This window comes from Trifolium pratense, linkage group LG4 (assembly GCF_020283565.1).
Source record: "Trifolium pratense cultivar HEN17-A07 linkage group LG4, ARS_RC_1.1, whole genome shotgun sequence".
NCBI lineage: Eukaryota > Viridiplantae > Streptophyta > Magnoliopsida > Fabales > Fabaceae > Trifolium > Trifolium pratense.
This window is the reverse complement of record NC_060062.1, coordinates 30,364,434-30,392,119: the sequence shown is the minus strand read 5'-3', so window position 1 is coordinate 30,392,119 and position 27,686 is coordinate 30,364,434. Positions and strand designations below refer to the sequence as shown.

At 31.1% G+C, this 27,686-nt stretch overlaps 2 protein-coding genes and 4 non-coding genes across 6 annotated transcripts; all 6 read right to left on the bottom strand.

The window, feature by feature from the left end:
- Window positions 1-3,230: 3,230 nt before the first annotated feature.
- Window positions 3,231-3,303, bottom strand: TRNAE-CUC. Its single transcript has one exon. It is a non-coding gene; the product is annotated as a tRNA-Glu (tRNA).
- Window positions 3,304-4,719: 1,416 nt separating this feature from the next.
- LOC123922454 (beta-glucosidase 13-like) lies at window positions 4,720-12,263 on the bottom strand. Its single transcript, XM_045975169.1, has 13 exons — window positions 12,029-12,263; window positions 11,680-11,749; window positions 9,944-10,002; window positions 9,200-9,275; window positions 9,043-9,120; window positions 8,844-8,931; window positions 8,174-8,429; window positions 6,243-6,508; window positions 5,648-5,865; window positions 5,514-5,545; window positions 5,323-5,425; window positions 5,086-5,194; window positions 4,720-4,987 (listed from the first exon to the last, which is right to left on the bottom strand). The coding sequence occupies exons 1-13, from the start codon at window positions 12,209-12,211 to the stop codon at window positions 4,816-4,818; spliced, it is 1,710 nt and encodes a 569-aa protein (XP_045831125.1). The 5' UTR covers window positions 12,212-12,263; the 3' UTR covers window positions 4,720-4,815.
- Window positions 12,264-15,838: 3,575 nt separating this feature from the next.
- On the bottom strand, window positions 15,839-15,922 carry LOC123882577. Its single transcript, XR_006799901.1, has one exon. It is a non-coding gene; the product is annotated as a small nucleolar RNA snoR31 (small nucleolar RNA).
- A 65-nt stretch (window positions 15,923-15,987) lies between these two features.
- Window positions 15,988-16,130, bottom strand: LOC123882611. Its single transcript, XR_006799927.1, has one exon. It is a non-coding gene; the product is annotated as a small nucleolar RNA snoR136 (small nucleolar RNA).
- An 83-nt stretch (window positions 16,131-16,213) lies between these two features.
- Window positions 16,214-16,305, bottom strand: LOC123882653. Its single transcript, XR_006799964.1, has one exon. It is a non-coding gene; the product is annotated as a small nucleolar RNA SNORD25 (small nucleolar RNA).
- A 2,126-nt stretch (window positions 16,306-18,431) lies between these two features.
- On the bottom strand, window positions 18,432-19,024 carry LOC123922453. Its single transcript, XM_045975168.1, has 2 exons — window positions 18,886-19,024; window positions 18,432-18,784 (listed from the first exon to the last, which is right to left on the bottom strand). Exons 1-2 carry the CDS (start codon window positions 19,022-19,024, stop codon window positions 18,432-18,434), a joined length of 492 nt encoding a protein of 163 aa, XP_045831124.1.
- Between the last annotated feature and the right edge of the window lie 8,662 nt (window positions 19,025-27,686).

Here is a 27,686-nt window from a genome sequence, read left to right as displayed (position 1 = left end):
TTAAATCACAAGTATTATTACTGAATATGGTTTAATCAGAATCACAATCAAAAATTAATTAAAGGTTTTGTCATCATCAAAAAGGGGGAGATTGTTGAGACAAAATCCTATTTTGATGTTTTAAAGATAACAACCCTTAATTAAATTTTAATTTGATTCTGATCATTTTGTGATCTAACAAGTGCTCTTGAGTGATTTAATTTAAGAACAGATGCAATGGATTAAATTAACCTTGTTTCACTCATAAGAAAAGAATCAAACAAGTTTTAGACAAATCTGCAGTAGAAGAATGATCTCAGATTGGTCTCCAGACTTGTGTGTTCTAAAGCATAAGCACTTATTCAAGTCAACTGGTACAAGACAAGAAAGAACTTTTTAAGTTGGACTTATTAAAGGATCATAACAGTGCAAATAAGTCATTTAAGGCAAGGAATTGATTTTGGTTCTTGAGCTTACTCGAATAAGCTTCTTTAAGGAATAATAACTTCACATCTTGCAACAAGGCTTTATGTTCTCCAAGAACATCATTAAAGAAGTTAATCTAGACCAATGAGAACTCAGCAACAAGTACATACAGCTTGCAATGAAGGTTCATATCTGATCCAAAGTACAAGCTTATGACATGGGTGGCTACATTCTCCCATAAAATAGTACTTATCTCACTATTCATGTGTCCTTTGAAGGACAAGTGAACAGTGGCTACTCTATGCCTTTGATGAAGAGTTTACAGCTGGTTGACAACTTGCAACAACTTGCAACAGCTATATTTTCGTTGGACCTTATCCACACCATCTCAGAGAATGGTCTCCAACGTCCTGGAGAATGATCTCCCAGTTTCTGCACTTAGGTGGCAATCTTATCCAAATGAATTCAAATCTTATTTTCCCACATGGGAAATACATTTGCAACGGATATACACTCAGAGACAACCCATTTACAGTTGGCCAAAGAATATTTCTGACCAACAAGTACAAGTGACTGTCAGAGACCATGAGAAGAACGATCTCCTGAAGCATCTGAAGGACAGAATCACATGGGCTGGTTTGTTTGTCTCTCAACGGCTATTTCTCCACTCACAACGAATATGTGTGATGTCCAAGCAACAAGGGAGCATCTCCATCTATAAATAGCACGTTGGTTTAATGGGAAGAGTAAGAACTTGAAGCACACAAAGCAATCTAAATACATTCCATCTCAAGCAATCAAGCTCTTCTTTTCACTCATACTCTAAAGCTCTTTAGAAATCTAGGATCATATATTTGTAGAGTACTTTGAGTGTATCAATTTGTAAGCTTCACATCCGGTTAGGTGTATAAGCTTAGATCCAAAGAAACCATTGAAAAATCATTAGGATTCTCTCAAGTCAATTGGGTATAATTGATTGAGGTTACCTTGTAAAGGTAGATCAGCTGAATAGCTGGATACTTTGTGATCTGGATTTAGGTCATAAAGGGTTCTTTGATCTGGGCTTAGATCAAAGGGAAGTTTCTGTAATCTTGGTCTAGATTATAGTGGATAATCTCACGCAAGTGGGGACTGGAGTAGCCCATACTATTAAGGGGTGAACCAGGATAAATTCTTTGTGTATTTCTCTTCTCCCTTACTCTCTTATTTTGTGCAAACACTATACACACTAATCACTTGATTATTTGCACTTACATTTTAAGGAGAACGTTCTCCAGTTGATCTAACCATCAAGCTTTTGTAGGCTGTTATTGTCTAACCTTATTTTGCAGTAGAAAATTTTAAAGGGTCACAATTCAAACCCCCCTTCCTTGTGACAAACCTTGTTACTTCAAAATCTACGTTTCGATTTCACTTAGCCAAAACGAGTTGACGTAAAAAACTAAAATCTGAGAGCCTTGATAGAAATGAGTACTTTGTATCTAGCATGACTATTGACAAAGTCTTGCATTTGATCCAAAAATGTTGAAATCATTGGATAATGATGAATTAAAAAAAACCTTGCACAAATTTTTAGACTGCTTTTTCTCTTAAGGATTTGTTATGTGTTGATGTAGATGATCTATTTTTCTAAATTGAAAGTGTTGTAAATGTATCTGCCTAATGTTGATGTATGAAAGAAGTTTTTCGAAGTACAAATTGTTGAAAAACTACTTGAGACCGTTAATTTAACAAGAAAGGTTGAATAATTTAGTCATTTTATGTATTAAGAAAGAAATAATAGAACATATTGATATAGAAACAATTATAAATGAATTTGCAACTAAAAATACTCGTAGGAGGTGTTTTGTATGAGTATTTTGATATTAAATAAAAAATTTGATGTTTTTAAGAATTCAAATTTTTTATATCATTTATAGTAGTTAGACCCAAATTATATAATCGACCATATGCCACCAAAATCGTAGAAACAGCGTGAATATATGATTGGTAGATTGGATTTGGATTTTTGTGATACATAGAGGAAGTGGATTAGGCATGTACTTTCAAATTATGTGGAACCGAACCGTAGAATGGAATATCTTAGTGGTCATACAATTCTAATATAGGTTGGTTACCAAAGTTACATCAGACGACAATACCTGTCGCAATTCTTCAATTTGCGGATGTTACTATTTTGTTCTTTAATGTCCTTTTGGGAGAATTTGCGGTGTATCAAAGCTATTTATAAGGGTTTTGATTTGTGCTCCGGGTTTAGGGTTAATTTCTCGAAATGAAATTTTGTCGAGGTTAACGTGGAAGGATTCTTTCTAAATGTGGCCTCAAAGTTCTTGTATTGTTGTATTGGCAACATCCAATTTAAGTTCCTAGGATTACTAGTAGGGTCCAATCGAGCGAAATGCAGTACATGGAAATCGGTGGTTGAATTCATCTCTTGGCATTGATTTAGTTGTATAGCGGGACACAAAACATGTTACTTATTTTTTTAATTGGTGTAATAACCTTTTATACCGTTTACAAAGCATTTGATTTGAAGCTTTATAGCTTTTATTTTGTATTGTTAGGATTGAATACCTCTTGTACTTCTTATTAATACAAATTTGCTTATAAAAAAAATAAAAGTAGTTTTTCATTTATATGGTTGAAAAGACATAGATGTCATATGAATCATATTTTTCCCTCTTCTATTAACCCAAAAATACTACCATCTTTATAAAAGTTGAGCATGATAGAGATATTGTGGGGGTGGTAGGAGTAATTGTTTGTCATTTTGCTCTAAAAAGCATATTCGTTGCAATAGAAATATTTGAAAAAAAATAAAACAATTCCGTTGCCGGGACTTGAACCCGGGTCTTTCGGGTGAGAGCCGAATATCCTGACCAACTAGACTACAACGGATTTGTGCTTATTGTTTTCGTTAAATATAATTAGTACAAAGTTAATTCATTGAACAAGCCGCTGATGAAATTGTAGTGTTTTTGCTTCTATCGCACCTATTAAGTTTGAACTTTTTCACTTCATATAATTCACCTGTAAGTTATAGATTTTTCAATTTTCTTTGGGATAATATTCCTCATCTGGCTTATTTTCCTTATATCATCAAATTCGAGGTGCATAATTTTATTCAATACTTTTATTTTTTTGTTATACATATATAATTAATCGCTGCATTATTCTTTCCCCCTAAAAGAAACTTATGATTATGATTCAGATAGTAATAGAGAATTTCTTGAATATATGCTTGGTAGATTGAATTTTTGTGATACATAGAGGAAGTGGATTAGGCATGTACTTTCAACTTCAATTTGTCCATACTAGTTAATTAATGTTAGTCCTTTGGAAGAAGATATTCAAATTATGTGGAACCTTAGAATGGAATATCTTAGTGATCATAAAATGCTGATCTAGGTTGGTTACCAAAGTTGCATCGAACGACAATACCTTTCGCCATTCTTCAATTCTCAGAGGCTACTATTTTGTTCCTTGATGTCTCTTGGGAGAATTTAGGGTGTATTAAAGCTATTCATATGGGTTTTGATTTGTGCTCCGAGTTTAGGTTGAATTTCTCGAAATGAAGTTTTGTTGAGGTTAACGTGGAAGAATCCTTTCTAAATGTCACCTCAAAGTTTTTGTATTGTTGTATTGGCAACATTCAATTTAAGTTCCTAGGATTACTAGCTAGTGGGATCCAATCGAACGAAATGCTGAACATGGAAATCGGTGGTTGAATTGGAGCAATGTAAAATAAACTTATTTCATGGAAAGGAAGACACTCATCTTTAGGAGGTAAATTAACCTTAATAAATTTTGTCCTATCATGCTTACCTCTTTTTTTCTTTCTTCTTTTGGTTTTGTTAGGGACCCAAGAAGATATTGAAGGCTTTGACACCTATCAAAAGGAAGTACTTTAATGGAGCGTCTCGAGTTGGTCCTAACAGCGGAGGAGAATGGTGTTTAAGTAGGAGAAGAAAGACTTGCTAATAGATTTTCAAAACTTTTTTGATCGGGTGAACACTTGAAGCAATGAAGAGGACTTTTTGACCGGGGTTGGTGATTCTCTTGCAAGCTTTAATTTCTAAAGATAGATTACCAACTAAATCTCAATTTTTTAAGAGAGGTATTTCTTCTGATCCTCATAATCTATCATGTGTTTGTGTCAAAATTTCTTTTAATGTATGCATGTTATTAGTGTGGTCGTGGTTGGGGTTGAAACTTGAAAGGGATGTAGCGCTGTGATTGTTGAAACATAGCGAGAGAAGACTAAATATACGCAGAAACCATAATATAATGAATCACATAATTTCTTTTGAGAAAGAACAATCACATGTAACTACTTCATATATGATTCTTTTATAAATCTTGTTACATTACTTATCGTAACAAGATACATACATATAAATATTAGAAAGTCTAAGGTCTCTTAAGAAAATTCTTGAACCATTGTGCTGAGAGCTTGTGATATCTTTTCAAGTTATCGTTGTAATCTACAAAGTTCACCCCAAATCTCACTGTGTACCCTTCAGCCCATTCGAAATTGTCCAATAAAGACCACACAAAATATCCTTTTACATTTACGCCGATCCTTTTATATATTCAGAAACAAAAAACAAAACAGAAATTATTAAGCTATGTGTTGAAACAAATAGACAAAGGATCTTTAGATATAAAAGCAACCATTACCTAATTGCTGATTGAAGATATAAGAGATGGTCATAATAATATTTGATTCTGTGAATATCATTTAGTGCTTCATCCAATGACAGTGTTGGATCATTATTCTCATCTATACCTGCAAATCAAGTCATGCTTGTGAGGCAAAATTTCTCTTACATGTACTAACACATACATATGCTTGTACATGTCATGTTTATTCATAGAAAGTTAATTTGTATTAGCTATGAAGGTTGTTGTATTTACCATTTTCCATGACGTAAATCAAAGGATTGTTGTACTTTTCCTTGACGTAGACCAATAGTTTCGTAAATCCCATTGGATAACTATAAAACCAATCTGAAGCAGCCTGCAAATATATATAACAATAAATGAAGTTCATATTTTTATGTTATCAGAAAGATATATAAACTTCATTTGATGTGGTTTGTTTGTACCTTTGGACCTATAGGTATCCCGTTACGCTCAGCTTCCATCACAAAATATACAAGATATGACATTGTCAAATTCAACATATAGATATAAGTTGAAATTAATTAACATATAAGTGATGAATAAGTAATGTGTTTACTTGTAACATTGGCAAGAGAATCTGTGAGATAACAAGGTCTAGTATTGTTTAAATGAGGTGCATCAGCAGCATATCTAGATGTGTAGTAGTTTAGTCCAATAAAATCAAAAGAACCATTGATTAGCCTGGCTTGATCTTCAGAGAACTTTGGCAATCTTCGTCCAACCAAGGATCGCATATGTTGTGGGTAGTCTCCGGTTGTCAATGGCGCTAGAAACCTGAAATCGAGATTTCAATTGAATTTTCTTTAGCTTTCTTATGGTGCTATGTTTGAGTGTGTATTTTTATCATTGATTCGTGATCGTGCATATAGTGTCTCTGTGACTGTCAATCTGTCATAAACCCCAAATCAATGTATTGAGTATTATAAATAATACTTCAACAATGTAGGTCATTATTATTTCTGTTATTAATAAAGTGATCCTTTTTGTACCATTGTTTGTGATAACAAATTACAATACATCCAAGGGCAAAGACATGCTATTCATTGTGGTTGGTTGTGCAGGATAGAATGCGCCCGAAAAACAATAAGGGTAATTGAGAGTTCCATAATAATATTCATAATTAACAATGCTTCAAAATTTGGAAGATAAACGAAAAATGAAAATGGTTTTGTAAATCATGCTCCATTTGTTTTTTCTTTTTAATATAATTAAGTGGTGTTAAGTTCATAATTTCATATGTAGAGCGAGTGTACACTGTACAGTGAGCTACTAACCATCCAAGCATGAAGCCAATTGATCGCTCTGCAGCTCTTTCATCAGATTTGCTATTTGAGAACGGCACAAACCAGAAGGATTGTAAGGCTATTCCTATCCAACCCATTTGAGATGTGGTTTGGCTTTTAAGTAACAACGGTACCTGCAGTAATTTAGACCCTTCCAATTTACTATTCAATTATATAAAAAATTTATGAGCACTTGTCTATACACACAACTAATACAAAGCTTAGATGTATGATGATCATGATACAATATTTTTCATCTTAACCCTCTAACTTTTAGGGTAAACGGGCTAATTATAAGTTTGGATGGAAGGTAATTAGTAAAGTCAGACTATAAATTGTTTCGACTAGAGATGTGCTAATTATCTTTATATTATTCTTTGTAGTTTGTTGGGCCACTATTAGTTTGTTGTGCCTTTATTGAACTCCCTTTGAAGGAGTTCAAGCTTGTTGACACGATGGAGAAAGAAACAGTTGATGAATACTTTGCAAGAATTCTCTCCATTATCAATAAGTCGAAAATGCATGGTAACAATGTAGAACAAATAATAGTTGTTGACGAGATCTTTAGACCGTGGCTCAAGGATTCGACTATGTTGTCTGTTCCATTGAAGAAACCAAGAATGTGAGTACTTTTACAATTGATGAGCTTCAAAGTAATCTATTAATACGTGAGCAAATGACTCAAGGGAATAGAGAGGAGGAACATGCTGTGAAGGTCACAAATGAAGGGAAAACAGAAGAGAAAAGGGTTGTGGAGGAAGCGGATGGAGGAAAGGAAGACAATCTTTCGACAAAGAATTCGATGAATGCTATAAGTGTCCTGAGTTAGGGCATTTTCAGTATGAGTCTCCTAATTTGGATGAAAAAGCAAACTATGCAGAGTTTGATGGAGACTGAAGAGGAAGAAATGTTGCTTATGGCTCATATTGAAACAAAGGACACTTTGGAAAAGAAGGTATTTTACTACTTGACGATATTGGGTATACTTGCCTATAAAATATCAATCAGTATTGTTTCTTGATTCATGATGCATCAGCCATATGTGTGGCAATAAGGATTAGTTTCACAATCATAGTGAAAAGTTCAGAGTATCAGTACAACTTTTCGGAAATGATTCAGAATGTAAATCTATGTGTTGGTGTTGTTATTCAAGTGGTATCTGATGTATACTACATTCCTGAGCTAAAGAACGATCTGTCTTAGTATTGGTCAGTTCAGTTGCAAGAGAAGAACCTGACCATTGTCTTTCAACAGAACCTGTGTAAAGGTTTCCATCCAGAAAGAGGGTTGATAATTCAAGCTCATATATCATCCATCCATTCCAATCGGATGTTTAGGGTTATGGTCTTTTTTTTAACAAAGTTTAGGGTTATGGTCTTAATCATCTCTCCCACCTGTTTTAAATCAACTTATGAATACACCAGACACCTATGGCACTGTAGAGTGTAGATATGGTGATCTCAGCCTCAAAAGCATGAAAATCCTGGATCAGAAGATTATGGTATAGGGGTTTGCCAAGGATGATGCATCAAAGGTGTGCATGATTGGGAAGCAACACATATAATCCTTTCCAAAGAAGGCTTCGACAACATCTTAAGTTCTGCAGTTGTTCCATGCTAACTTATATGGACCAATACCTACAAGAGATATTTCTAAACTCATCATTTTTGTTGATGACTATAGTTGATGTGAAGGTATTCCTAAATTTTTTGAAAAGTGTTTTGTTAAATATTTCTATAAACACAAGTTTGATACATTTTAGAGTTTCAAAGTTATCATCGCTTTAAGATAAAATGAACCTGATATTTTGTCTTGTAAACTTGAACAGCAGCTGCATGAGCAAGGAGCAAGTGATGTGCAACTAAATAGGGCTCTGTCCCCGAATCACCGCTGGTGCAATTGAGGTTTTGCCAATCAGAACATCTACCAGGTGGAAACATCCCTATAACATACCCAGCTGTTGTGTAAGTGGACGGCTCATTCAGGGTAATCCAATACTTCACTCTATCTCCAAACTCCTTGAAGCAAAGCTCCGCGTAATCCCGAAAATCAAATCTAAAAGTTCATATTGAAATATATAATCATACATTTTGTTGCACTATTGTGGCCTAAGAATTAGGATAAAACTTCGGTACAATGCCATGACTCTTCTTACCGCTCCATGCACAAAAGAATACTAGTTTTTTTGCATTAAAGAGACACATGGAGACACTTAACCTATGTACCTATGTTTGGTATTACGTTGGATATATCAAAATCACGGTGATCCACTGTGATTTTGCAGAAACTACACTCTGTAGCTTGCTTTTAGAAAATCAATGGTGGATCACCATGATTCTGACATACCCGCCGTAATATCAAACATAAACTTTTAAGTTATAACATATACCTTTAATGAGAAACAAAACTGTAATTTACTCATACAACTATGAATAAATTGTAGTTGTAACGTAACACATTGTGACTTACACTATTTGAGGACTTAAGAAACCTCCATACTCATCTTCTAAGGCTTGTGGTAGATCAAAATGAAAAAGGGTGACAAATACTTCTAAACCTGAAAAACCAATATTTTTTTCAATTATGATTATAACAATCTCTTGAGAAATTATAAAATGCAAATTTCAATATTTAAAAGTTGAGATGGAAAAAAGGCTTGGATTGTGACCATTAACTATTAGCTCATTGATGTAGTTGTTGTAATATCTGATCCCTTCCTGATTTATACCTCCACTTATCCTTCCATCTGTAAATATATATATTTTTATTATGAATGCAGTAATCAACTTGATATATGGATTAGTAATCAACAATATTAAACTTACTTGGTAGTATTCTAGACCAGGAGAGGGATAATCTGTATGCATCTAAATTCATATACTTCATGATCTCAACATCTTCCTGTAATATAAATCAAGTGATTCTATTCCAATAAAATATAACATATATTTCTATAACATAAAATACATTGATACATAAAAGAATCATGGCCACCCAAAATATAGAGTGAGACATAAAAGTAAAATTTGTGAGAGACTTTTTTGTTTTTAGTGAAAGACCTTAATTATCTACTCCTTATGTAGCCAACTTTTTTTTTTACAATCTTGTGAACGAGAATCGAACCTACGATGTCATGCATGCTACTCAAACTTTTTACCACTAGGTCAAATATAATGGCTTATGTAGTCAACTTTTTAAACATATAAAAAATGTTAGTATTTTCAATATAATATGGACATTTTTGTTTCCATAACTAATATCCCAAAAACACTAGTTAGTATGAAACTTATTTTTATTCACCATTTCTTATCATTTGATCCAATATTTTTCTTTTTGAACTCTTCATTTTTTCATGATTAATCGTTAATTAAAAACAATCTTACCAATTATTAGTTTCTACATTAAAAAAAATCAAACGAGGGGTCTTTTTCATTTTATTTTACACAAATGGAGGGGTCTTAACTCTTAACATTGACTTAATTTAGAAAAAGTATTGATTATCATCTATAATAAGTTAAGTTTGTTGGGTTTAGTTTTAAGGATCATATGCTTTATCATTTGAGTCATACCTTGTACCGATGATATCCGTCAATAGCAACATCTCCATTGCTTCTGTCGATTATTTTATCTGTATGTTGAATCACCATTGAATAAATATCAAGCACTTACATAATTTCTGAAAATGACTTATTAACAACATTGACAAATGATGCAAAGAACAGCTTTGTCTAATATGTATAAGTGAGACAAATCTTTCACGATATTGAAACAATGTCTCACCATTTGATCAAAATGTCTCACCACCGGTGAGACATTTTTTTTATATATACAAGGTGAATTCTCCTTTTTCCACCGAATTTTTTTCATACGCATGAACTAGGAGACTTATTAATCTGTTAGTAAAAATAAAATTATACATAATAAAAGATTCATATCACTTATGCACCATAAACATGGTCCGCTAAAAATAGTGTCCTAATAAAAACTTCCCCCCCCCAATTGATAAGATTATAGAAATGTAATAAAGGAGGGACAGTTGATGTATTCTAATTTTATCTTACTTAACCTTCTAACCGAATTCATTTTTTGATAAATGATTAAGATGTATTACCACTTGTTGTTTAAGTCTAGATATAATCATTTATATATATATATATATGAGTGGTTGTTTGTTTGTGAAGCTTAATGAATATAATTGTTTTTTTTTTTTACAGAATATAATTGTTATATAATCTTTAATAAATAATTTAAAAGTTGGATTTAATGAACATGCACCGACAATTTAAAGTATATAGTTTACATGATCATCTAATAAAAAACCAACAATTTATCATGTCATACAGTTAAGCTTAAAGTATTTATATGATTTGCAGAATACAAAGCACTCACCGGATGTTAGTGTAATAATATTTTTACACAACCCACTTGGGGTTGGACGAGTGGTGTTGGCTTGGGCCCTTGGAGTATGCTCCTCTCAAGGTCTCAGGTTCGATTCCCACTGGTGCCAATTTCGGTGGGCTAAGTTCATACACAGCAAAAAAAACTCTGGCTTTAAATGGGGCCCCCGCAAGTGGGCGGTGGGATTGGTCCCCTTGGAATAGTCGGTCCTAAGACCGGATACCAAGTTTTAAAAAAAAAAATATATATTTTTACACTGTTGGTGCTTTTTTTTTTTTCACTTAAAAATTTTCTAAAAAACTATTTTGCAGAATTTCTAAATACTCCCTCCATCCCAAATTATAAGGGAAAAAAACCCATTTTTTTGTTCCAAATTATAAGAGAAAAAATCATTTTCAAGAATATTTTTTCCTTATTTTCATAAAATTAAATGCAAATTGCATTTAATTTCTTCTCTCTCTCATTTTCTCAATAAACAACAACCAATAAAAATTGTTTTTACATCTTCCTATGCAACTTATTCCAAGGAAAACCCACAAAAACATACTTCAAATTCTCATGTTTTAGTTTTTCTTAATAAGTGTGATTTTTTTTATTTTCCCTTATAATTATTCCAAGGAAAACCCACAAAAACATATTTCAAATTCTCATGTTTTAGTTTTTCTTAATAAGTGTGATTTTTTTTTTATTTTCCCTTATAATTTGGGATGGAGGGAGTAGAATTGTAGACAGAATATGGATAGACATTTAACGCGGTTATGAGAATTATTTGAACTATTTGATCAGAATCATATAGTCTATATATGTGAACTTTTAAATCAAGTTTGAAACACAAAGTGAGACAATCTAATAATCTAGATGATGACAGCATAATTACATGAAATTCAATCCAAAATGGTAAATATACCTGGATATTTGTGAGTAAAGGTATCCCATGTACTTGTTCCTTTGCCATCTTCTTTTGCAGCACCTTCGTACTGTATAAAGTTGTTTAAAATACGACTAGAACTATATTATTCCAATCCACTCTAACCGTGATTTTTTAAAAGCTACAAGCTAACAATTTTATAGTTGAGACAGTATAATAATAATCAAAGAATAAAATAAATTAAGCAAAAGATTTTATGATGTGTAAGAACATTAGAGTTTATTAAGTAAAAAAAGTTGCACCTCTTTTATGTCAAAAAAAAAAAAAGTAAAAAGAATAAAAAGAAAAAAAAAATCAAGAGTAAAAAATAATATTGATGTATATATACCTGGTATGCTGAGGTTGATGTTCCAAAGATGAAGTCTTTAGGAAAACTACTTCGATTCAATGAAGTAACATCAAAAATATTGCGAGAATTAGCTTCTGAGAAAGTACTTTTCAATGTCACTATGGTAGTAATAATAATTATTAGATTAAAGAGGCAGAGAAGAAAAACATTGTTGAATGCCATAACATGTGATGATTTTAATTAGTTGAAATTGCATCTATAACATTTGTATGAATGTGAGCTTTTTATGCAAGAAAAACTGCAAGATGAGTCATTTGGTGATATTTGTTTGTTAATTAAGGTGTAGAAAAGGACAAATTAAAATTAATTGCTTTTCTTTACCAGAAAATTAATTGCTTTTCAAATATGGTTACCTAGTTCAGGCTCTTCTACCTTTTTTATATTATATTCCCCCATTAGGAAAGTAAATAAAAAATAAATAAAAATAATAATATACAATGTCAATCGATTATAATTAGATTGATAAAAATATTTAACTTTAATTATAAATAGTTATAAATTCATTCATTTAATTGATTATAATTTATTTGCGGTGTAAAACTTTTTATACTAACCATATAAACAATTAAACTCAAAAAACAACAAAAAAGATATGGATATTTTGTTAATAATTTATATTTAATTTTAGAACTTAATTAATTTTTTTTTTTTGAGTTTTCACCATCAGTGTCCAGCCTCCTGGATCGTCTAATATGGTTCGAATGTCAGTATAAGAAAATTAGTTTTGTAAATTAAAGATTGATAAATTAGCATATAATAAAGAATTTATTTCAGAGCCACAATATAGGAATTAATTTATAAATAAGTTATTCTTGAAATCTTTCCTATGGTGTCTTATTCATGCACTTAGATCCCACACTCAATTTATTTACTATATATAATATGGATATTGTTTTATCTATTCTATAACAATATATAAAGTGGATAAGGGAGTTTGGGCTGGATTTTTTTTGGTCAATTTTGCCCTTAACATTCTTTATGGTTTTTTAATTATTCCATAATTGCCCTTAACTTCCTCTCTTTTTTTTATGGTTTTTTCATCTATATTTATTCTATACTATAATATATAAAAAGAATACATAAGTTTTGGGGTAGAATTTTCATAATACCAACATTACCCTTGCTTTTTTTTAGTAGCAACAAAAATCTTTTATTAATAAACTCACCATAACATAAGACGTATTTTTTTTTTGGGTACATAAGTTAGACACAGGCAGGCGCGGAACGCGCCTGCCTGGCCCGCTAGTTTGGCATAAATAGGGTAGTCATGTTCCGAATTCATCAAGTTCTGTCTCAGCTTGATAATGTTCAAAAGGGTTTGGTGTGTGATACACCGTGTTGGCGGTAGTGTCGTTCATCACACTAAGGGGTTCGATGGTTATTTTGGCGATTATCGTGTTTGTGGTGCTCAATTCCATTGATTGACCAATATCCCTCGATCTGACTTTCAAATGGTTCTGGTTGCTTTGGTTGTCCAACAAGATTTGTTTTGTCAGTGGATGATATTTCAATATCCGTATCATTCATTGATTTCGGACTGTATTGCTTGAAAAAGTATCAACGCTTGCTGCTTGACGCAGGGAGTAGTGTGGGTACGTTGGACCGTTTTCGTGCTGACAGTCGTCAATTCGCCTCAATTATCTAGGATTTCTATTTTATCTTTTAGGATTAACTAGAAGTTGATTTATTTTCTTGTTCTACGCGCTTTTGTGTGGACTCCCTGGGTTAGGTATATGTCCGCCCGCCAGTTATTGTATATATCTTATTTTCTTTTTTATTAATAATATGAGCTATAGGTAGAGGACATGGAAGGATAGAGATGCCAACTAAGTTGGGATGTCTGTCTCTACCTTGATGTCAAGATAATCTATATATATATATATATATATATATATATATATATATATATATATATATATATATATATATATATATATATATAGTGTTTTACTTCATGTTGATGCATTAGTAAAACAAAGAAAAGAATGACATGTGTTTTTAGAATTAGGTATTAAACGTCTGACTATCCGCTTAAAGAGTTGAATACTTTTACTATTTGAAATAATTTATTATTGATAAGAGAATTTTTAAACGATAAATAGCAGTGACAGATTTTATCTACTAATCTATATTCATTCATCTAATTGATCCAAATCCAATCATACATTTCATCTATGGATGCATATTTATTTGTCTTATATCTCTAACACCCAACACCGATCATCTCCTTCCATCTTTCTCCCTCCTTCAAAAATATAGATGTAATAGGAGAGAAAATCAATAAAAAAAACTAATAAAAAGAAGAAGACTGAGAAAATGTAAGAGAGATAGAGGCAAATGAGTGAATGAGAAAGTGAGAGAAAAGTAATTGAAGGAGATGATCCAAGCCCCTAGGATGCGAACTAAGTCGCTACCTAGGATGAGAACGTTATAAATAATCAATTTTTATTTTGTCCTCTTCACTCTGCTCTCACAGGCAGCGAAGGAGCGACTCAGTTTGCATCCTACAATGTGAATTGTTTTTATTCCAGTTTTTGCTATCTACACCTAAAAAAAGTTGGGTTAAATGGTACCTAAATGTAAAACTTTCTGTTTGCTTCAAGGAACTTGATTCATCAAGCCACTTGTTTGCAAACTGTTCTAAAACAAAGAAGATTTGGGACAAGATTTTCTTATGTATGAGTTGGAGGGTTTCATTTTGTGGTGAAGAACTGACAGAGAACTTCTTGCAATTCAATACTATTTGTGGAGGAAACAAGGGAAGGAAGGTTTCTCACATAATTTGGCTTGCGGTGGTTTAGTGTGTTTGGTTAGAGCGAAACAACATCCTCTTTGATGGAAAAATTCTAAATGCTTCGGAAGTAGTGGATACTGGATAACATTAAATGTAGAGTTTTAGCAATTTGTTGTTATTTTTCTTCTTTGGCATACAATAACAAAAAGTTATTAAATTAAATATGAATACTACTAGACAACTCTAAAAAAATCCATAATATATACAATTTTTTAAAAAAATAATAGAACAAAAACACTACTTTAAATCGCTTAACAAAAGAGCTATAAGTTATGTTGATTTTTATTTTATTTTTTAATAACAAATTGTTAGTATATTACATTGATATGTTAATTTTTCTCCTTGCTCGGACTTAATCTTGGACCTTCAACTTCTTCGCCTTTAGCTCAACTACAATCAGTTGAACTAACCATCTCACTCCATTAAGTTATTTTGATTCATATCAGGTAAATACTATACACAGTAAGATATGACAAATTTTAAAGTTATTCTACAACTTTTTTATGCTATATAATGTTAGGTGGACATTAGAACACAAACTAATATTCGTTATGAGATCAAGTCTATGTTACACAAGTCAAATAAATATTTCATCACTTATAAGCTTGTATTTACTATCGGATCAATAAATCTCACCATTGATTAAAAGGAAGTAATGTAACATTTTGATCCAATTATGAGACCTACTGATAGTGAAAAGTGAAAACAAACAAACCCATACAAAATACAGTATAAATCAGAAACAAATAACATTGTAACTGTTAAAGAAAATGAAAAGAAAACCAGAACAAAAAACATTGCAAGAAAATAGATAATAGCAAAATCAGAGAAACATCTGTATTCCAAACATCATCAGAAAGGAAAGTTCATCTCATCCACAACATTTGTTGTGTAGGAAGGTGTCCTAAGATTTATTCCAAACTCATCACATGACCCAACAACATTACATAACAACATAAGATTTATCCTAATGAGCATGAAACTAAGTACACAATGTAGATTCAGAAACATAGTAATATATCTTGCATCACTAAATCAGATCAAGTGTTGGATTATATATTTTGCTTCATCCTTATCTACCATATATACTATAAATGATACACATTCAAATAATAAAAATTAAAATAGATCTATAATAAATTAAAAATTTTGTTCCCCGACGTCCAATTACAACATTAGAATTGCTGTAGTGGATAGCGAGGGGAACACAATTATAGGCTTCAATAAAACATTGCAAACATATTACAAAAACATGCAAGCATTATTAAATTCATGATTTGAAGCCACTAAAACATGTTAACTAATTAACCATAATATTACAAAAAATTAAAACAACTTAAATATTAAAATTAAAATTGGGAGAAGAAATAGTTAACTCAGTCCCTTAGATGTTCAATAAATCTGCGATCATAGCCGCAAATCATTACAGGTCTGTGTCTGTATGTGACTCATCACAGTTAACTACCAAAACCCCATTTACTCAAATGATTCAAAAACAGAAAACCCATTAATAAAAAACTGATTTTTCAAAAAGAAATTTAAAATTTAGTTGTTCTAGCGTGCTCCCAAAACCAAAAAAAGGGATTTTGGAAGTGAATTGAAAGAACAACACATATTACTATTGCTTCAAGGGAACGAGTCTGAATGGGAATTGAATTTATCCACATCGACCAGATAGTGAAGCCTACTACTACTAATTCCGAATTCGAATTGCAAAAATTGAACAAAGAAACAAGATTGAAAGAAAATTAGAGAACCCTAATTTCAAAAGAGGGGGCAAAGGAGAGAAGTGGATGGAAACGGCGTACTATGAAATACTCCCTCCGTCCCAAATTATAAGGGAAAAAAGGCCATTTTTTTTGTCCCAAATTATAAGAGAAAAAATCATTTTCAAGAATGTTTTTTCCTTATTTTCATAAAATTAAATACAAATTGCATTTAATTTCTTCTCTCTCTCATTTTCTCAATAAACAACCACCAATAAAAATTATTTTTACATCTTCCTATGCAACTTATTCTAAGGAAAACCCACAAAATCATACTTCAAATTCTCATGTTTTACTTTTTCTTAATAAGTGTGATTTTTTTATTTTCCCTTATAATTTGGGACGGAGGGAGTATGTCTTGTGTGGATGTGTTTATATAACACTTCCTCGAGTGACTCGGTCACTATTCTCATAAAAAAAAAATTATTAATTAAATATATACTTTTTTTTAAAAAAATTCAATTCTACACTTTTTTTTTTTGAACAAGCTAAAATGAGATATATTACCACAACAGTCTCCCCAGCACAAGACGTGCCAAATGAGATTATTCGCGCTATCCATAGTAACCAATACATGAGAAGTAAGAAGCTTATATGCTCCTCTAACAGAGTAACCTGTAGCAGGATCTGGGCGCCAATGCCACCTATCAATAGAATGAGCTTGCGAGAAAATATTAAGAAGTAAAGACTGACACTCCCCCAATATCTCCTCATCCCATGCCCTCAACTGCCTCCGCCACTCCCACGCCTCGCCACCCTCACCCCACCATAACGCAAACATCTCTGCCACCGTACGCGATTTGGTCTCTGTCAACTCAAACAGACGTCCAAACCGCTGACACAAAGGAAACCCATCCACCCAAGGATCGGTCCAGAAAAAAGTATCTGATCTGTCCCCCACCCTCTTCACAACCTGCTCCCCAAACCAACTGCCCCCTGTCTCACTCCCTCCATCCCTAATACGCGTAATCTCCCTCCACCACGATGACCCTCTCCTACCTCCATCTCGAAGTCTACCTCTCTCAATCCCATAACGAGCTGCCAGCACTCTAAACCACAACCCCTCTCGGTCCACTAGCATCCTCCAACACCATTTACCTAAAAGAGCCTGGTTAAACTCCCTCACCCTCCTGACCCCCAAACCTCCACTCTCCTTACCTAAGCAAATAGAGTTCCAACTAACCCAAGAAATTTTCCGAGATCCCTCACAACCCCCCCCCCCCCCCCCCAAAAAAAAAAAATTTAATGAAAAGAGATTCAATAGAGGAAATAGTACCTGAGGGAGCTTTGAAGAAGGAATGAGTGTAGACAGGTAGAGAAGTCAAGACAGCCTTTAACAGAACTAGACGACCACCAAAAGACAAGAAACGACTCTTCCACCCAGACAATCTATTCTTTATACGACTCAACACCGGTTCCCAAAAACTCAAACGTCTCGGATCACCCCCAATCTGAAGACTCAGATAAAGAAAAGGGATCTTTCCCACTTTACAACACAGAGCAGACGCCGCTTCGCCTAACCAAGTATCCGGAATATTAACTCCAACCAACATGCTTTTATTAAAATTGACTTTCAGGCCCGACATAGTCTCAAAAAGCACAAGGACAGCTCTCAAAGCCCGAACATTAGCCCAACTTTTAACCCCTGACAAAAGAGTGTCATCTGCAAACTGAAGGTGTGACACCGTCATCGAACCTTGCTCACCAATACTATACCCTGTAAACAAATTATTTGCTATCATCGCCTCCATAAGCACATTCAGACCCTCAGCAGCCAATAAAAAGAGAAAAGGGATAACGGGTCACCTTGCCTAAGGCCCCGCTAGAGAGGAAATTCATCAGTCGGACTACCATTAACTAACACTGATGCCGTAGCCGTGCATACACACTCTCGAATCCACTTCCTCCATAGGGTTGGAAAAGACATTCTCCCCATAACCTCATCCAGATAGCCCAAGTCCACTAAATCATAGGCCTTCTCAAAATCTACCTCAAACAACATAAGCTCCTTCTTAGACTTTCGCGCCTCATCCACCACCTCGTTTGCAATGAGTATGCCATCGAGGATTTGCCTATCTTTCACAAACGCTGTCTGAGACTCAGAAATCACAATACCGATCACTAAATGCAACCTATTCGCTAACACCTTCGCCAAAATTTTATACAAGCTTCCCACTAGCGAAATAGGATGAAAGTCGTTCAACCTTTGGGGACTATCAATTTTAGGAATCAAAGCAATGAAAGTAGAATTTATTCCTTTTGTCAACTTGCATTACGATGAAAATCAGAAAGAAAACGCATAATGTCACCCCGTAACTCAGCCCAGAAATCTTTAATGAAACCAAAATTAATCCCGTCTGGGCCCGGACTTTTATAACTATCACAATCCCACACAGCTGATTTCACCTCAGCCATTTCACACAGCTGATTTATATATTTTTTTTAAGAAGCTAAATTAGTCCACCCAAATTGGCGCCAGAGAGAATCGAACCTCAGACCTCAAGAGGAGCACACTCCTAGGTCCCAAGCCAATACCAATGCACCAACCCAAGTGGTATATATACTAGCGGCTCAGGCAAATGTGTAGTTAAACCATTTTTTTTTATAAATCTTTTGCAGATATCTTATCTATGGAGACATACTCCCTCCGTCCCAAAATATAAGTAAAAATGAGTCAACAAAAATGAATGTATCTAGACTAAATTTTAAACCAAATTTATCAATTTTTGTTGATCACTTTTTACTTATATTTTGGGACGGAGAGAGTATCTGCTAAGACAGCTCAGATGCTCTCAGTTCCTAAGGTATTTCCAACAAAATATTTCTTTTTGCATGTTCCTTTATTGAATTTGATACGGTATTATGACATTGTCCGGTCTGGTCTGTGCATTTATGCACTTCATTCGGTAGGAAAAGATTTTAGCTGTTGTATGTTATTGTAGGAGAGTATAAATTATTTATTGTCCCGGTTTTTCTCTTCTTTAATTGGAAACTGTACATGATTTTACTCTACATGACCCTCAGGTTTCAGATTTCTTTGTAAGGCTAATACAAAGAGTTTCTCCTAACAGATATCGCAGGCTTTTGCAGAAGTTTATGTGACACAAAAGTTTCTTGAGGCAAAAACTGACCCTAAATCAAATTCAACTGGTGGTGAAAAACCAAAAAAAAAAAAAAGTTTCTAGAGAACTTCTGCGGAGATCAGGTACATCAAACTAAGACTTGTCATTGCCAAATGAGGAAATCCCAATAACTTTCTGATAGTTATCCTCGACTTGTAGATATTACTCGCTCCATCCCAAATTTTTTGTCTTTTTAGCTTTTTAGTTTTGTTTCAAAACTGTGGTTCTTTTAAGAAAGCAAGACACAATTAATGATTCTTTACAATTTATACCCTTACAAAAAATAATGCATTCATTAAATGAATTTTCTTATTAGCTATAATTATCCTTTCATTTACACGTCTAGTTATCATGATAAAAGTAGTCAGAAAACTGGATTTGTGTTTCTTAGTATGATCTTAATTTGAAGCAGCTAACAAATTGATTATGAAGTTAGATAGAAATCTAGATTATCAGAGGATGATATATCAGCATTAATTAATTAATTAATGTAAAATGGGTGATTTAAGGATAATAGTTCATTGAAAGAACTTGGAAAATATCAAGTATGAACATAATTCATAAACCAGGAAAATAATAACTATGTATTAACATATAGTAAAAATGAAAAGAACGAGTACAAAATAAGAAATCAACGCAATGCAGACAATTCTTAAATTCGTTCTTGAATTATGATGATCTAATGATGGACAGGTTCCTTGGTGTAGTGACTTAGTACTAATTAGAATATATGGAAAGAAGGATAACTGGAACAAGTTAGAAACTTAAAACACCGATTGTTAGCTAAAAAATTAAAAGACATTTGTTAACTAAAAAACTTAGATAACTTAACACTTACAAATACAAAACTTAATATGGATGCATTTGACCTAATCAAAATTGTGCATTAAGATACATTAAAGAATTATCACTTAATATGAGACAGAGTGAGTAATGAGTTTAGGATTTCACTCTAAAATTGAGTGATAAATACTTCCTTCATCCCAAAATATAAGAATTAGTTGACCACTGCACGCACACCAATGCATAACTTTGATTACGATTTGTTACACAAGTGACTCCAAACACACAAGAGGGGGGGGTGAATTGAGTGATTAAAATATCAATTAAAAAGCACTTTAAAATATTTTTTTTTTGTTTTCGTTTTGATCAAATGAAAATAATTTAAGTGTAAATAAGATACAATGCAGTAATTAAAAAAAAACAGAAAGATAAAGACAAAAGAAAATGAGTTGCAGGAAATAAAGAGATGAAAGGAGTAGAAAAAGACAAAAAATTTGTCCTGGTTCGGCCAAAAAACAAAGGGCCTACTCCAGTCCCCAAGGAAAGCACCTTGAGATTTCACTAAACCAAGCTTTTATAACAGGATAAGCTAATAACCTTTACAACCGAGAACTCTCAACACAAACAATGGGATATCACCTCCCTTGTGCAAGAGCCTCTAAACCAAGAGATATCACCTCTCTTGGAAACCTTGGGATCACACCCAATACAAAAGAAATTACAAGAATTGAAAGATTACACCAATTGTGTAGATATAACAAATTGAAACACAAATATTACAAAGTAAACTATATAGTATAAAAAAAAAGCTCTCAAGAAAATATTTTAGCAAGTGTAGAATTAGTGAGAAGTATTAGCAATATAAGAGAGATAGAATATGAATGAGAGAAATATTTTTCGGTGAGTTTTTGGTGATTTGAAAAGGTGAAAAGCACGTCCTATTTATAGGACTTGTGGAAGAAATAAGTTTGGAAAGGAAATTAATTCAATCGGTACGCTCCGTTCCTTCACAAAATAACTAGTAGCAGAAACATATGGAAAGGATATAATTTGTTGTTATGATATTGGCTTTTTGAGCATAGGACTATTTTGAGAAACAAGCTAGTTATGGCAGTGATATAGCTTATTAAGAATAGATAAGATGAATGATCACATAGTCCACATATAGTCTTAATTGCCATATATACACTTACTTGCAAATCGGTGATACAACACATGATAAGATCAAAAAAACTTTCCTTTAATTCTTTTGACACATTGAAGAAAATCTTTCCACCGTAACCTTTAAAAAGATTTTAAAATAATTTTCTCACCACTTTTCAAAAATAATTTTAGTAGAAAAATATATTTGTAAAAACTATTTTGTGAGTGTGTGATTTATTTTAATGAGAGCTTTTTCTACTTTACACAAAGTCCCTAAAAAATATATGGATCATAAAATTAAGTTTATGGTCCGCGTCTTTAAGCTCCGGAAATCCTTTGACCGCTTTGTAATTTTATAGTCCACGTCTTTTAGTGCCGAGAATCATTTGACCGCTTTTTGCATAGAACATTTTTGCTTTGTCCATCATCAAAATATAATAATCCTGTCAAGGCACATATTCACATTCTCCCCCTTTTTGATGATGACAAACATCTCAAGGAGAATCTATAATATGTAATAAGCCAGACATATTTCTCTTTCTCTCTCCTCTTCTCATTCAACCTCATTCCTCACATTTAATGTTGATATACATATATATTTATCTTTCTCCAAGGTTATTTGCATTTCTCTTTCCTCAAAATATCTGGCCTCTCATTCATTCTCTTCTCTCATTCATTTGATAATCAATGCATTTAATGTTTTTTTTCTTTTTTATTCATGTCAAAAAGAGTTAAAGAAATCCGGTTGTTTTGATTATTTTATTTTTTTAATTTTATTATTATAAAACGAATTTTACTAATTATTTAATTTATTTTTTTAAAACCAAAATTCAGAATTTTTTTGTAAGCACGTAATTTACTAATTTTAATTTATATTTTTTATATAATACACATCAAAAACAAAATAAACAAAACAATCATTGTGCTCTTAATAAATATGGAATTAATTTATTACACAATCATATTTTTATATTTATGTAGTTATGTAGTGTATATGAGTGTATATGACATCACAATATTCATTCTCATAATAATGCCACCTAATTTATACGATTTTCATAATTACACTATAATGTCGGTTTCATGTATTTTTGGTTGAAATTAAATTTTGAAGATTACCACTTAAAAATATAAGACACGCATAAACCATTAAACATATTGTTTAAGAGCTTTACACCTATAAATAGACTGTCTACAACAAGTTTATATTCATCAAGATCAAAACAACCATATAATATTTTTGCATTATCAACCTTATTTACAATATATCATGGCTTTATCATATGATTACGTTGCTTCGATCAATGCTTTGAAAGAAAGCTGGAACCTGATGGTTCGTGTCATGCATTTGTGGTATGTCAAAGATCTTGATTCTTGAAAATTACCATTTTCCATTGAAATGGAAATGATGTACAAGAATGTAAGTGTTTTTTCAACCAAACTCCTTTTTTTTTCTATGTATTTGATATTTTTGCGTTTTTTTAAATCAAGTGTACAAGTCCTGTTCAATAATCTATTTTAATTTTATATTTGATATTTGATTTTTAAGGGTGATCGTATTCAAGTATGGGTGAAAGGAAGCTAGCATTTTATTATGGGAGAAACATGTAAAGTATCAGGTTAACTTTGTAACCAATAAATTATAATTCTTAAACGCAACAATTATTCTTAAGTTTTTTCTCTATTTTATTTTTAATCTATTTACCTTTTGATGTGTGAACATTTGAGTCAAAGGGTTCAACTGATTTTGTTTTGTTCTTTTTTTTTAAATTTAAAAGGGGTCAAAAGATCCAAAAGAAGATGTTACGAAGATCAAACAGTAAAGAGAAATTCCCATAACATTGGAAACAACTAAAGACTTATAACCTCAGTTATTGTTAAAAGAATTGTGGTGGAAGGATTGTGTTCGTGATATAATTTAAGCTATATGTATTATTATTTATATGCAAAATAACTGTAAAAAAATTGATATGTAAAATTGTTATTTGATAAAAGTAATCAAAATGATATTGTCACGTGGGTCACAATTTTGTTGTTTCTTCCTTATTTTATTTTTTTGGTAGAAATTTCTTCCTTATTCAGTTATTCTTTTTGACATGAATAATTTTCTCTTTTTTTTTCGATCAAGCAAGGATCCACATTTTGAAATTTTTTATTTTATTTGTCATTGAATTCTTAAATGAATTATTAATCTTTTTTGTGTGTTTTTGTGTACCTAGATCTAATGGGCATGGTTACAGGTGTTGAAGTTGAGGAGCTCTGTGAAAGAAACATGCAAGTTCAATTACAATTGTTATTTTATTTTTTGTTCAATCCTAAATAATTCCTAATGGGTAAACTGTCAAGTATCCTCCTAAAATTTTAAAATTTGTCAAATACACCGCTGAAATTTAAAAATAAACAAATACCCCCTAAAATTATAAAATGTCAATCAAACTGTCCCCTGTTCCGTTTACTCGGTCTATTTCGGGGGTATTTCCCAATTCATAATGCATGTATACAATATAGTCATCTTTTTTGTTGGTATTTCAACATTTAGAAATTCTAATGTTGGAGATGATAATGTTAGGTTGAGTGAATTTTATTTTTTCTATAAACATTTCAAATTGTACACGTGGCATCTTTCATTCTTTCTTCTCCCTTATTGTTCTAGCCATTAATCTATTAAATGCTTTATATGGTTTTTTGTTTTTTTTGTTGATAATTATGCCTTTTTTTCATAAGATTAGTCATTACGGCATATGATTTGCTGTAAAATAATTTATTCTTCATTTAGCATTCAATATCATTATTTGATTATTATTTCATTATTTCATTGGATTAATTTTTGAATTCAAAAAAAAACTGTAAAATAGTTGTCGTCTATAATTATTTTCGCAAATTAAATATTGTTGCCTTAAATAATGATATTACAAGAGGTGCCAACTTTCACGTCTATTCATTTGGCAGTAATATCATTTTTATTGCCTTATATAATATTTTCACAGTAATATCATCATTTTTATTGCCTCAAATAATATTTGAGCAGTAATATCATCATTTTTATTGACTTAAATAATATTGAGATAAATAACTTATTGCCTTAAATATTATTTTCGCAGTAATATCATTATTATTATTGCCTTAAATAATGAAATTAATGTCCCGTAGATTAAACACATAATGGAAAAAGACATTTGATGTATATATCAAATCAAGGTTAATTATAATTTGATGTATATCATTATCATTACTTTTAGACTTAAATATCAATGTTGAAGATCTTAAAATTCTGTCTTTGGTCGAGATAAGATCAACAAATCTATTAATATATTATTTGGGAGCCTTTTCTCAAATGATAGTGTATACTTGGCGTCTCCAAATGCATTCTTCTTCCATATTATTTTGGTCATAAATGTATTTAATATAATTCTTTATTCTTTATATGACAATATATGATTTTTAGTTTTTTCGTTTTTTTTTCTTTAATCCGATATTGATTGGCAATTAAGGTTAATTATAATCTCATAAGCAAATTAATTAAATGTTGACCAAGGTATATTTGTGGACAAAAAATGTCTATGTATAGCTGGAAATCCCAATTTACCTTTAATTGTTGTACGTATATTTATTGTTGTACTATTACCGCTAATTTATCGTGACAGAAAATCAAAGAAATTGATGTGTGTCTTTATTACTGGCCACTAATTTGGAAATTTCAATGAGACTTTACAAAATTTTAATATGCAATAAACAACAAATTTTTAAAAGAAGATTAGAAAAACAAGTTTTAAATTTTTATCGAGTGATAAAATCTTCTACAATATCTTTATAGGACCAAACTTATGTACAGTTCCATATACACAGCTCTTACTGTGCTAGATACATGGGGGAAGTTATTTTTATTTAAAAATAATTTTCTTTTTCTTTTTTTAATTAAAAAATATAAATAACTATCTTTTTGTGAGAGGAACAGGAAAAATTGCATCTAAAGAAATGAATATAAGTTTTGTCCATCTTTATATTAGTATTATATACACAAGTATACAATATAAAATAGTTATTTTTTTGACGAAAAAAATAAAATATAGTTATTGTTTAATTTCACAAATATTATATTTCTTTTTTATTTTCGAAAAAAGCATACATCTCATATTTATGCACATTTACATAAATAAAATGAGTGTACACGTGTTTATAAAAATAATGTCTGGTATTCTCTTTTAATTTATTTTTAAAAAATTTCAAACTGGAAGGTTTTATTTAATACTACAATTTTGCTTTTATAATTCAAATTTACAAATTTAGGAAATTACTACTACTGTATAGATTTTTTTTAGCATTAATGTACAATTTTAATTTCCTGCTATTTCATCTATAAATCAGGAAAACTAATTAATGGGATTATTTTATGTCTTTGCCTATAATTAATGCTTTTTTAGACTTACAGTTTTTAGGCTTCTCTAAACCTCTATTTTCTTTGTTCTGTTATTTGTTCTTTTTATATTGTTCTTTGTGTTCTTATTTTTTTTTTATTCTTATATATTACTTTTCTTGCAATTATATATTTTCAAATCATGCCTATATGTTTTTAGATGAATATATGATGTATATTTTTTTTATCAGTAATTACTCTCAAATTATTTTTTTTATTATGATTTTGTCAATATGATATTTTGTATTGGATTTAATCATTATTATATTTCATTTGCAAATGTTTAGAAAGATTATGAAAGAAATGAGTTAAGACCAAGATGATTGCAATTGAACTTGACGGATCAATGATATTTTTTTCTTAGAGTGGACAAAATTAATTTAATTTGATTATGTTAAGATTATTTTTCTTAGATGGAAGAAAAATGTTATGATTCCAAAAAAGAAATTAGTCATCTTAGAGAGAAATATAGATAAATTTTCTCTTAGAATGGGAGTCACTTTTTTTTTTTTTTTTTGTGTGTATATATATATATATATATATATATATATATATATATATATATATATATATATATATATATATATGAGGAGAGATCAAATTACACCGGTATAACATTTGAGTAATGTTACACCGCTCAATAACGCTTTAACGAATTGAAATTTTACAAAATCCACCATTGGATTGAAAGATTATATCATATAGATCATCCATTTTAAATTTTATAAAAATTTAAAATCATTTGATATGTTTTTGAGACTCAACAAAATTAATGATTTATGTTTTTTATTGAATACCGTTAATCTTGATCAATCTCAAAAACATATCACACAATTTTAGATTTTTGTACAATTTAACATGAATGATCTATATAATATAGTATTTCAATCCAACGGTGAATTTTGTAAAATTTCAATTCGTTAAAGCGTTATTAAGCAATGTAACATTACTCAAATGTTACACCGGTGTAATTTGATCTCTCCCCTATATATATATATATAAACTATGTTTAGAAAAATCAAGTGCACCTGCACCATTGGATCGTCTACTTTTTTAACATTTTTACGAAATTTATTTTTACTCATATTAATACAAGGACTATTATTTTTAATTACTACATAAATTTATATTTCTTTTGACATATTAATACTGGACCTATTTCATTTTTGTAATTTATATTGTAGTTTATATTTTTACTCATATATTAATACAAAATTTTTTTATATTTATTTTTAATTTCTATGTGGCATATATTTCAACTCATACATCAAAACGGGGCCTATTTTTTATTGTAATTACTACGGGAACATATATTTCTACTTATGCATTAATACCGATGACTATTTTTATTTATAATTTCTACTAAGATCTACTATTTTTATTCATATATTAATACGAAGATCTATTTATTTTATAATTTTTACGGGATCTATATTTTTGGTCATACATTTTAATTCCTATATTTCTTTCTACTTAAATAGTAATACGGGAATAGATTTTTTTTTTTTTTTGTTATTTATATTGCAGTCTATATTTCTACTTATATATTGATACACACTTTTTATTTGTAATTCATATACACTTCAAAGTCTTTTTATGAAACATTAAAGTTTCT